Here is a 12,476-nt window from a genome sequence, read left to right as displayed (position 1 = left end):
CCAGCATTCTCTACAGAGCAATGCCAAGGTTAATGGTGCTAAAAGGATCCCAAAGTGATCTTTTTATAAATGGAACCACTCTTTTTCTTGCAAAATATCCTCTAAATATTAGTCCTCTCCTAGGTAAGGGGTGATTCCCTGCTCAGAACAGCAGCCTGATTCTTCTCAAGTAAGCCACATTTACACAACAACCCCCTCCTTCCACTGTGATCAATTCAGTCAGAAATAAGCAGAAAGAAAGTCAGCACAACTATTTTTTTTTCAGAGCTGAGGTGAGGCAGGGAAATGTTTACATATGCCTGCATCGCAATGTCTGTAGCTTTTTGTTGTTGCTGTTTTACAAGCAACAAATAATGTTTATTCACAAAACCCGTACAAGCCTTAGTATAGGTGTGTGTTACATGATACAGTCTCCTTAAATCTCTGATTCTTTGCAGAGTGTGTATATTTGCAGAGGGAAAAGAAGAAACACAAGCAGCAAGATTGCTTATATGAGTGAATGTGTTCCTGCACCTATAATTGTATCCTATCCCAATTGTGTGTATCTTTCATATGGCATATATGCATAACATCATAGGAAACAATATATATATATCACATTACTCAGTATTACTTTGAAGGCAGAAATGAACTTTTCAGCTAAAAGGAGCACTCATTTAAAGAATCCAAATGATATGTTTGTTTACTTCATTTCTGGCATGGTGATCCAATCCCTCAGTAGCGTAGGAGAAGGCAGAAGACTGGTTGTGCATCTATTTACACAGCTGATCTTTCCTTGAGGGAAAGACATAGCGCAGATTGTCTCTTATCCCATTGCTGCATGACACAACCCACCATTGTTAGCTCACCTTACACTACTCTAAAGAATTTTGGCGGCTGTTTAGTTCCTAACATTTCAGTACTGCTCTAATCTGCAGGCGCTTAGCCTACTACTTTCCTAAGAGTGTTCCCTGTTGAATTCAAAAGGTCTTGCTTCTAAACAGAAATGGAAACTATGGTTCTGTAAGTTGAACCTATGCTCCTGTTTCTTAATTGACAGTAGCAGAGATGTATCATGTTTCTAAATGTGATGTACAGTATAAACCTGTGCATTAACCATGTTGAATGTTAGGCTATATTTTAAATCAGGACACTCAATCTGGTGCCCAGAGGCTGTTTTGGACTAAAACTCCTAGATTCCACAGCCAACATGACCAACATTCAAGGATTGTGGGTGAAACTATTCAGGCCATCTAAGAAGCACTAGTTAGTCTGCTCCCAATTGAAGTAATCAAAGAAGGAAACTATCACCACATTGCTTATTCTAGACATTTCTGCTCTCTGAAGATAATGTTTATATTAGAAGATCAGCTCTTCTGGGAGAGTCAGAAGTAGAGCAGAGTAATTAAAAGGAGAGCAGAGGCCATTGCAAAACTGACTGTATATTCCAGACACAGAAATCAAACTGTACCAGAATCTGAGAGCAGTGAATGTTCTGAAATTACCACCGATAATCCAGAACTAGGGGATTATCCTTTTGGAGAATCAATCCATTACTAGAGGACTACAACATCAAGTGACATTGTGAGCAAACTATTTTGCATTAAATGCCTTGGGAAGGTCTTTCATATCAATTGCCAGTGCCTTCCCTACAAACAAATATAATTATTGTTGCAAGATGAAGCAGAACACAATGTACATGTAGATGTGTCTCCAGACACATACGAAAGGAACCTTATATTCCATTTCCCAGCAGCCTCTACTCTGATGGGAACAAGCTATTTCTGTTTTGCTCCTCTTCCTGGGATCACACCCCACCATTTGCACCACGATTAGCTGTTCATTGAGTGCTAGCACCTGGGAGGTTTCCTTTAATGGAGCAAACTTTTGGATTTACAAGCAAGAAGAGGTAGGGCCAGCCTCTGGACTGTGAAACCAGGTCCTTCATCCTCCCCATCACCACCGCCTTCCAAATGACAGAAGATGTTCTGAGTCATGATAGACTAATTTATTCAGCAAGCTTTTCACTGTGGTCTAGGCAGCAGGAACAATCTGAAATAGGTCTCTGTTTCTAAAGGGAAGTCAGTTTCTTTCAGATACTTCCTATTAGACAACCCCAACATTGTGTGTGTGTGTGTGTGTGTCTTTTCCAAGAGCCCTTTGTTGTTATAGGCCTCTCTGCAAATTCTGCCACAGGGTGATAAGATAGGCATCAGAGGTATTTATGGGGGGAATGGGAGAAATCCCTGTGCTTTTGCCTCTGCAAGGTCTTGAAGTCTTTATCTCAGTAAGCACTTTTATTTTTTTTAAAAAATGAAAGACAGAATCTTACCAACTTTTCATCCTCCAATTATCGCTAGTCCAAACACTAGCAACTACAAATGATGGATCGGCAGAGTTGGAAAAGAAAGCAAATACATTTTCACCTTTCCAAGTAAAGGGCCAAATATTTCCACATCAAGTCACAGAGAGTTCCTAGTGAAGGAGAGTTGGTTTAATGACTAGCTTAACCAATCGCAGCAATATATTCAAAGCAGAAAAATTAAATCTACTACCGATCTACCCTTACTAGGGAGCAAATTCCACTGAGCTCAAATAGGGCTTCCTTCCCAGAATTGCTCTGCAAAGTCAAAGAAGCTTGCTTTGCTCAGTGCCTGCCCTTTTCTCTCAAAATGTTTGCATTAATATAACAGATGTGATGATTCACCGCCCTTATATTTAAAATATGAGAGAGAAATAAAACAAGGAAGCAAGCAAGGAAGGAAGGGTCTTATTAGTTACAGTGCTTTCAATTTTGTACATTTCTACTCAAACATAAGTCCTGGCAAGTTGGCAGAGTTTAGCCTTATCCTTAGTTACATTAAATCTATGGTTAGCTATGCTTTAAAAGAATTAAGGACAAATGGAAGCAAGCATCATGCCTACTCAGCGGTGTAGATCTGCTCTGAAGAGTTCATGAACTGAGGCATCTCAATTAGTCCCCCTTTCAAACCATAAATAAATATATAAATGAAAGCCTGAAATATAGATTTGAATCTGATTGATAAGTGAAAGAGAGAGAGAGAAGGGGAGGAAGATGATTTTTTTGGCCAAGCCAGACTGTTGTTGTAACTGTTGTTTTGAAGGGGGGGGGGAGTGGGGATGAGTTGGTTGGAGGGTTAGGAAAGGGAAAAGAAAAACCAACAATTTCTCCAGCATAAAAATGAAACATCATATTAGTTTGCCTTTGGGCTTCATTTTTTCCCTTCTACATTATAACTAGTTATTGAACTCGCTAGAAGATCTAAAGGCCATTTGCGAGGAGACAAATTTCAATGGAGGTTCCCCATCAATAACTCCTTGGCAGTGACCTATTGGATCAAGTCAAACAGGGGAGGTGAAATTCAGGTCACGCTGTCTAAGCAATATTAAAATGCGCCCACTTTTTAAAAAGCCACTTTCAACGAGATTTGAAGAAAATTGAATTCCTGGGAGAGGGAGGGAGAGAGGGAGGGGTGGACGCAGTGGGGATGGGGTGCTGGTGGAAGAGAGGAAGAGAAAATGGTTTGCATAAATATGCTTCCCTCCCTCCCTCCCTCCCTCCCTCCCTCCCTCCCTCCCCCTTCCTTCCTTCCTTCCTTCCTTCCTTCCTTCCTTCCTTCCTTCCTTCCTTCCTTCCTTCCTTCTTTTTCTTTCAGAAATAGGAAGAATTTGACTCGAATTTTTTAAAAGTAGGATAAATATTTACTCAATTCGAGACTGAAATAGGGGTGAAAAGATGGGGGTTATGTGAGTGTTACCTCTAGTGACATGCTCTGGTTATTCAAATCGTTTTACTCCAGCTCATTTTTTTTTTGTGACAACAGATTTAAGGAAAAAAAATCAATTAAACATTTGCATATTTCTTTGCATAAATTAGATCTATCTCTTGGCATTGTGGAGGACAAGGGAGGGGGAGGCGAAGGGACAATACTGAATGATTGTGTGGCTTTTCATGCCTACAAGTTTGTAGTTATTATTTTTTTTAAATGAAAGCATAATCATTTATTTGATATTCCAGAGTGTCATAAAGAACTCAGCTCTGTAAAATTGGTCTTCCTCCCCCCACCTCCCAAAAACATTTTTATCCACCATACCCACGCACACGCACACATATCTTCCCATCTAGTCAGCGGATGGATTACTTGATCTTTTGATCCAAAAAGAGTCCAACTCACTGATCAGTGATGAAATGCCCTGTTCATTTAGGAGAAAAGTCATTTCAGGTGTGGGGGAGGGGGAAGCATGCAATCTGGAGGATGGGGTGGGGGGAGGAATTATATTCTCGGATCTATTCGAGATATCTCCCAAACAACAGCTTTGAAGGGCATTTTTAAAAAACCTTCTGTGTGTGTGTGCGTGTGTGTGCGCGCGCCCTATTCGGCTAGGGAATGGCCATGGTTATGCTTAACATTAAAGGGTATATGACTCACATGACAAAGCCTTGTGCGATGGGGATTATTCATTTTGTATTTGCTGGGATCGCTAAACAGGGAAATAACAAACCCTCGGTGGCTCGGCACTACATTTGGGGGTGGGGGACGCTTTATTTATTTATTTATTTGCGGGGGGTGGTGGATCCAAGATGCACAGATTGTAAACGGCCAGAGGTGTGGGTTACCAAGCGGTCAGTATGGTAATAGCTCGCACAATGAATCCACAGGGACAATGGGTACTTATTTTTCTTCCGTACTGTCAAAGGGACGCTTTGTACTCAGAAATAGTCCTGGAAATGGGCAGCAAAGAGATACATGTTTGCAACCCGATTCCCTGGTTTGGATGGGAATTAAGGGCCAGGAATGATTTCCCTTAGAAGTTCTGCTTCTCTTCGCGATGGCCGGTCGAAAGAAGAATCATTACAGAAATCGTGTGTCGCCGACGTTGCTTTGCCGGTTGGGAGAAAGTGAGGCTAAGGAGAGAAGGATGCGAAATAGAAACAAAAGAGGCTTGTGCCCCACTATGGTTTTGTTTTTTCCCACACGTTTTTGGAGCCTTGTTTGATAGGGACAATAAGAGAAGTTCCCCAACCCTGAAGGAAACAAGCTAGGCAGACACACAAAGGCTTTTATGGGGGAAAATATTAAGCCACGAGAGAAAAAAATCACTTCTTAAAAAGAATGCAGGTTAGTTAAAATATGAACAGGGTAGGGGATAAATGGACACAAATAAAGAAACCGAGCAATCATAATTTGATTGCAAGATAAATAAATTTGGGGAAAAAAACAAAAAACAAACCAAGTGGTTGGCTCAACTGGGGAGTAAATTCACTCCCTCCCTAAGGAGTAAATTCAGCTTGGCTTTGTACTTCCGAGCAGTCCTGCAGAACTGGGCGATATCGTGCCACTGAATCTACTATATCGTTAAAAAGTTCATCTAAGTTCCAAGAGGTTTACATAGATTTGCCTTCTTGATTTTCTCTATGTTATACCTCTGCTGCCCAAGGGTGCCTCCAGCCCTCTGGGAACAAAGCTACACTAGAAAAACAGTGTGCCTTGATTCCCATGGCATTCATTGCCTTCTGGAATGGCGCATTCCCCCTTCCAGAAGTCATGGTCAATATTTTTGAGCGGGGTAGATGCTTATTTAGATGATTCTCACACAGCAGACATCTGGATGTACCTGAGCAGAGGTCTGGGCCATATGTCTAACATAATCTTGAAGTGCCTGCCAAACAGGTCCATTCAAGAGTGATTTCTTAGGAAAAGGTGAACAGCCCTGAGGTTCTTGAAGGCTTAGTATGGAGCCAGTGTGCTTCAGACTCAAACGTCTCCTTTTCTCCCTTCTACTGGCATCACAGGAATCCTACTAACATTCATAAAAAAGACACAATCCAAGCAATTTCCTTGAACTGATCTTCCTGAATGCAGTGGGACAGACTGCACTAGGCAGATGCCTGTGATAGAGTCCTGAGATGTGCAAAGCTCAGAGGAAACAGCTGTAATGCTAATTGCTGCAGCTGGTAGTAATGCCACAGCTAGAAGTAGCAATGCCACCACCACCAGCAGCAAGAACACCAGGGATGTTCCCATTCATAATTCCCACTTTTCCTGAAAGGAGGGTGCCACAAACTCACCAGCCGAAGAAGAAAGAGATCCATAGCACTCTGATAACATAGCCAGACCTTAGAGTAGCATTAATAGTAGTTGCAGAAGCAGAAATATTTGCCTGTCATTTTTCCAGTTGACATGTACTTAGTCTACCTGTGCCATTATTTTAAGGCAAAACAGGGAACCCCCCCCCCTTCTTCTCTTTCTTTTTCTGTCACACAGCGACAGATATTTTAGACAGAATTGTTCCTGCCAAGCATGTATCAGAATTCCTTTTCTATGGACAATTAGCTGAATCCATAGGATTAGGTGCACTGTCCAGTTAATCTCACAATATGTCTCTCTTACCTCTTACACTCCATTTACATATGTTGGACTACATCACTCATACTCCGCAGCTAGCCATCAACTAATCTGGAGGACTCCAGGCTGAGGAAGGCTGGTGTATAATAAGCTTGATTCTAGACTAATACCTTTTCAACAATGAAATATTTACTGAGAATGGAATGGAATGGAATGGAATGGAATAGAATAGGATACTGTATACAATAATAAATAATTTTCTCCCTATGGAATATAAGGTCAGCCTCAACCTCCTTTTCTTCTTCCAGAGTTAATCAGTAAGCAAGAATGCAAATGAAGGATTAGATATCCATAGATGGCTAGAACCCCACCCTAGAATATACTTTTCTCTTTAAGGCTGCACATGAGAAACATTCAGTGAAGGAACAAGGATGGGTGGACTTGACTAATTATTTCACGGAGGCACTCTTTTTTAATGGCCAAATGCAATAAATAATAAGCAGCCATCAAATTAGAAATCACGTTCTTAGGCCTTGTTACCAAAGTGAAGGTAGAATGGATTCCATCTTGCTAAAATCTGCCAGAAATATGCATGACTAGAAACAGCTTAACTTATGAAAAAAGGCTTTTTTGGAACTCTGGACAGCTGTTCTCAGAAAGAGAGAAAGAAAGAGAGAAAGAAGGAAAGAAAGAAGGAAAACATCACTGGGAAAGGGAGGAATACATTTCCCAGGTTTTCCTAGTCCTATAAAGGCCAAATTCATCCATCGTTTATATATACCCTGTAGAACCGAATTTGTGTGAGCACCTCTATTGCAAATTCGTCTCTAGGGGGATATGTGGATGATGCAAAAGGCTTGCTAATGTTCTGCTTTCTTTGATTTCCTCTTACTTGCTGATGTAATTAAACATCTCAGATGCTTGGGGTGGTGATGCATGTGTATACTTGTGTGTGTGTGTGTAATTTTGATAGATCCAATGGAGTCTCCTAATTAGATCTTGAACAAATAGTTAAAATAAGAAGAAAGGTAAACAGTGCTCCTAATAATAAAAGCCACCATTATTACTTTTTTCTTGGAAAGAAGAAACAGCCACCCTTGCAAACACAGGCTTGCACAAGCCCTTGTCAGAGAGAGAACATGCATGAGAGGAAAAGGAAGAGAGGGGGAGAGAGAGAGAGAGAGAGAGAGAGAGAGAGAGAGACCTAACCATTTCAAGTGACTGATTTATGGCGTTTTACAGCCCCATAAAAACTGCTACAACCAGCCCAGAGCCTCCGACACCGCTGGCACATTTAGTCTAATAAATAAAACATAAACAGTTAACTTTATGTGTCACTTTTATTGTTATCAAGTAAAATATTGCAATGCCCTGCAAGCTATGATTTTCAACTATAATTGTTATCAAGCAATACAAGGGATTAATCCGACTCTCGGTGCCCCCTTCTCCTTCATGTAGGCTATAGATAAAGCCCTTAACTGCAATAAATGAACACTTTAAAATGTTTGCTTCGCATCAACTTCTTTAGCCTACCCAGGGGTCTGTTTATATTGGCATCTGGGTATATATTCTGTCCACCCCTACCTCCATAAGGAAACCAGATGTTCTGAATTAAGGCCCTATACTTTTCCATTACTTCTGGGGGGGGGGGGCTGGGGGGGCTCATGCCTACCTCTTCTATGGGAACGGAGTATTATATCTCATCCTTCTGTCTTACATTCAGACCAGATGGGTGTAGCAAGTGCACGTGTCTTTTTCCATAATTACAGAAAAGCAGGACCTTTGATTTAATGAAGTCCAGGGGAAATGAAGAGAGTCCCTATTATGTGCTTCTCCCTGCCATCACCTTCTCGTCCCCCTTCCCTCCCCTCGGAAGGGTGACGGCCTTGCCGAATGCCGGTCTAGAACTTCCTCTGCTTCAGCTGCCAGCCCTCAGCTCTTCTTGTAACTCCTCAGATCGCCCTTAAGCAAAGGTTGATGAGCATTCCTAGAACACTCCAAATGACGCAAAGGTGATTTGCATATGCCCCTGCTCCTCTCCCCCCCTCCGCCCTCTCAGGTAAGCTGACTTCTTTGTCTTTTCCCCTTGCTCTTGCCTACCAATCATTGGGATACAAATCTTGAACTTCTTCCTACTTTTCGGTCTGTGCGTATCGAAGGGGGCTCGTGGGTCTTTGGTGCGGGGGGAGAGGGCGCTTCTGCAGACCATTATACTAACTGGGTTCTGGGGAAGGGGGGAGGGAGGCGGAGGCAACTCCCCCCACAGCTTTTCTTTAAGGTGAAGCAAGCGCTGTGGAGCGCGCTTCCCCTCTCCGCAGTGCAAAAAGATCTTGGGTGTTTCTCCTAAGCGAGGTTCACTTCATTCTCGGTAGTGTACAAGAAAGGGCTTGCTGGGTACCTGAAAGAGGGGGGCGCGAGGGTGGGGGCGGGGAAAACCTAATGCGAAGAAGCTTCTCCTACATTCCCATCTCTCTGCCAAATGATTGAGTTTATTTCTATCATCTTCCTGTCCTTGAAGTGATCCTTTACAAAAAAGGAAAGGAAAGGAAAGGAAAAGAAAAGAAAAGAAAAGAAAAGAAAAGAAGAACCATTTTTGGTTGCTTGCGTTATCCCCTTCCCCCCAACTCCCTTCTTTTGCTCGGAGTTGGGGGACCACCGACCAACCAAGAAGATCACACGCACACGCTCACATACACACACTCGCGCGCGCACACAAATTGGATACACTTTGAATAAGCTTTTGGTTCCTTATCCGGGGACTAGCGCGGCTGGCGTGATTGGCGCAACGAGTCACATGGTGAAACTAACTTTACGGGGTCGCCAGCTAGTAGGAGGGTTTTATGGAGCAGAAAAACGACAAAGCGAGAAAAATTATTTTCCACTCCAGAAATTAATGATCATGAGCTCGTATTTGATGGACTCTAACTACATCGATCCGAAATTTCCTCCATGCGAAGAATATTCGCAAAATAATTACATCCCAGACCACAGTCCGGAATACTACAGCCGGACTAGGGAGTCCAGTTTCCAGCATCATCACCAGGAATTGTACCCTCCACCTCCGCCACCTCCTCCTCCTCCTCCTCCACAGCGACCCAGCTACCCCGAGCGCCAGTACAGCTGTGCCAGCCTCCAAGGTCCCGGCAACCCCTCCGCGCATCCACGGGGCCATGGACAGCCGCCCGGAGGCCACCATCTCCCCGAGAAAGCGCAGCAGCTCTGTGACCAAACGGCTCTCTCCAGCACGGCTGCCTCGCCATCCCCAGCCCCTCCAGCTTGCAACCAGCAAACCCCCGAGCACTCCAGCAGCGCGGCCTCTAAGCAGCCCATAGTCTACCCATGGATGAAAAAAATCCACGTCAGTACTGGTAGGCAACTTTTCCTCCTCTGCTCCTTTTTTCTCAGATGTGCGTGCGTGTGTGTGTGTGTGTGTGTGTGTGTGCGCCCCCCCCCCCTTCCCACCAAGCTCTCAGGCTCCCTCTCCCTCCCTCTCTCCCCTTTTCCCCCGTCTCCTCCTCTGCCTTCGACGAGAGTCTTTGGGTTAGCACAATTGAGCTGGATTTACGACTCCGAGCGGGTAATTACACCCACCATAAATTTTATAGCCGAGCTAGTCTGGGCAGCCCCAGCCATGTGGTTCGTTCTGTTATGTATGTGTGAAACTCCAAAGGCTTGGAGAGGGGTGCATAAATAATTCAGGCTCTTTCCAAGCCAAGGAAACCCCTTCTTCTTAGGAGCAAAAAGTCTTGGGTTCTTTATAACCCAGTAGGCGGATGGCTTTCTCCCCCCCCTCGATCTCGCTCTTCCTCTCTCTCTTTCGGCGCCCTGAGCCACCGGAGATCTCGCCGGCTCCCCCCCCCTCACCTCCCCCGCTTCCTTGCATCCATGCGAATCTTTGGTTTGGTTTGGCTTGTCTGTTTGTTTTCTCCAGTGAACCCCAATTACAATGGAGGCGAGCCTAAGCGGTCCCGGACTGCCTACACCCGTCAGCAGGTCTTGGAATTAGAAAAAGAGTTCCACTATAACAGATACCTGACGAGGCGGAGGCGCATCGAGATCGCCCACTCCTTGTGTCTCTCGGAGAGGCAGATCAAGATCTGGTTTCAGAACCGGCGGATGAAATGGAAAAAAGACCACCGGCTGCCCAATACCAAAGTGAGATCCACGGCCCCGGCCAATTCCTCGGCCGGCTCCCTGCCGGCTTCTTCCAGCGCGGTAGCCGGCGAGGAGCATTCGCAGAGCTCAGCTCAGGAGCCCCGAGCAGAGGATATCACAAGGTTATAAGCCAAGCAACCAACACAAAACGCCCCGTGCAAACTGACTCTGATTATTTATAGAATCTAATATATATCTATATATTTTGGTTCTTTTTTCTTCCTCGTAGTTTTCCCGTGCGTATATATATTAAGGAGAGAGAGAGAGAGAGAGAGAGAGGAAACACGAACGTGCACATACACAAAAGAATGAGGTCTACTGGAGATCTCGAGCTTTAGGTGCATGTATGATTAGCACGAGAGGCCAGGTGGCATACCTGTTGGGGGGTTTTTTAATCGCCATTTTCAGGGTTTTATTTATTTTTTAAAAAGGAAGGAAAGAATGGAAGGGTGGGCTGTGTCTGCGGATGTGTCTGCGTGTGGATGGATGTATGGATGGATGTAAGCGTGCGTGTTGGGGTGGGGAACTAAATGTTCTGTTTTAGATGAAAATTCGGGGCATATGCTAATAATTATACAGGCAAGGAAAGAATGTAATTATTTTGCTCTCTGAGTTTACACATGGAGAACAAAAAAAAAAGACCATTGAAGGCTTCCCTCCCCCTCCTCCTTTTCTTTCTTCTTGTATAAATGTGGAGAAAGATTTTTTTTTTTTTTTACAAAAAAGGGGGGGGATGGCACACGAGCTAGTAGAAACTAATAAACGTCTGGTTAGTTCAATGTGAGCAGCAAAAGATAAGGAGAGCAAGCAGGGCAGCGAGATGAAGGGAGAAATCAGTGGGTAGATTTTTATTTTTTATTTTTTTGGTTTGGCTTTTTGTCGTGGTTCTTGTGTTTTTGGACTAATTTTACATGATCATTGTAAATCTGCAATAAATGAGTTTTAGTGTATATGTGAAAGTCCCCTTGTTCAATAAAACAAAACAAAACAAAACAGTGAGTGTGACACAGACTGACTCTGGGATGTTTGGTGGGTTATTTTGCTTCTTTGCCTCCTCCTAAAGAAGAAAATGCTGGGAGAATAGGCATGACCGGAATGACCTGAGTAATAGTTGTTTCTCAGTTAAGTGTAAAGAACTTTCCATAGTTAGGTGTGTTTTTGGAAAGTCTTTTAGTGCCATGGGAGCTAATTGTCAATCTGCCATTGATTTTAGGAATTGTGACTTGCACCCTTTCTCCCTGTGACATCACAAGATGGGCACTGTCTTTGAACTCACAATCTACCAGGCAATCTTTGCCCTGGAGGTGTACACGTGTGTTTGATTAGAAATAGATTCAGCTGATTCAGGATGTGTTTGTGCATTATTGTTTCTTAAAAATGTATCTTTTTACATTTTATCTGTACGTGAGCCTCCTTCCTTTGACTTAGTGACATTATCAAGTTTATTGCTTTCTTTCGCTGTCTGTAAACAACTTTAGTTGAAATATACCCCTGTTATTGTACTTTAAATAAGTTTCTAACACAATTATATTGTAGATACCAGAGAGAGAGTAGCACTGTAGAGAATCTGAAGATGTTTACTTTCCGAGGGAAGCAGAAAGGGTGGTTGGGAAAAATGTAGCACAGATGTGTTTGTACAAGGAATACTTCTACTGTGATTGTAGATAGATAGATAGATAGATAGATAGATAGATAGATAGATAGATAGATAGATAGATACTTTAGCAAGTGCCTTTTTAAATACACTGATTACTCTATTGATCAGCAGGGCCTGAAAATGGAAAACTAACTAGGTGATCAAATTATGCTTTTCCACTCTTTTAGGTGGTAGTTCCATGACCTTTACTTATATTGGGTAAATCTTTTAACAACCTGAAAGCAGAAACTAGTTATGTTGCAAGAGCAGGAGAATCAATTTATTTGTATATATTACTGTTACCTTTAAATTGTATGTGCAAAATTGTGGGTTGATCT

At 43.0% G+C, this 12,476-nt stretch overlaps 1 protein-coding gene across 1 annotated transcript; it reads left to right on the top strand.

Moving 5' to 3' along the window:
- The first annotated feature begins 8,895 nt into the window (after window positions 1–8,895).
- Window positions 8,896–11,755, top strand: HOXC4 (homeobox C4). Its single transcript, XM_007423853.4, has 2 exons — window positions 8,896–9,715; window positions 10,279–11,755. Exons 1-2 carry the CDS (start codon window positions 9,142–9,144, stop codon window positions 10,629–10,631), a joined length of 927 nt encoding a protein of 308 aa, XP_007423915.1. The 5' UTR covers window positions 8,896–9,141; the 3' UTR covers window positions 10,632–11,755.
- Window positions 11,756–12,476: the final 721 nt, after the last annotated feature.

This window comes from Python bivittatus, unplaced genomic scaffold (genome assembly GCF_059951505.1).
Source record: "Python bivittatus isolate LINGU-HERP-01145 unplaced genomic scaffold, Pbiv_v1 ctg000220_np1212, whole genome shotgun sequence".
Taxonomy (NCBI): Eukaryota; Metazoa; Chordata; class Lepidosauria; order Squamata; family Pythonidae; genus Python; species Python bivittatus.
This window is presented reverse-complemented; position numbering and strand designations above follow the sequence as displayed.

What these genes read in the sequence shown, in the direction of transcription:
- HOXC4 (XM_007423853.4), top strand. Translation starts at nt 9,142, where the DNA reads ATGGTGAAACTAACTTTACGGGGTCGCCAGCTAGTAGGAGGGTTTTAT. An exon ending in AAAAATCCACGTCAGTACTG is followed by an intron (nt 9,716 to 10,278) that starts GTAGGCAACTTT and finishes TGTTTTCTCCAG; the next exon opens with TGAACCCCAATTACAATGGA.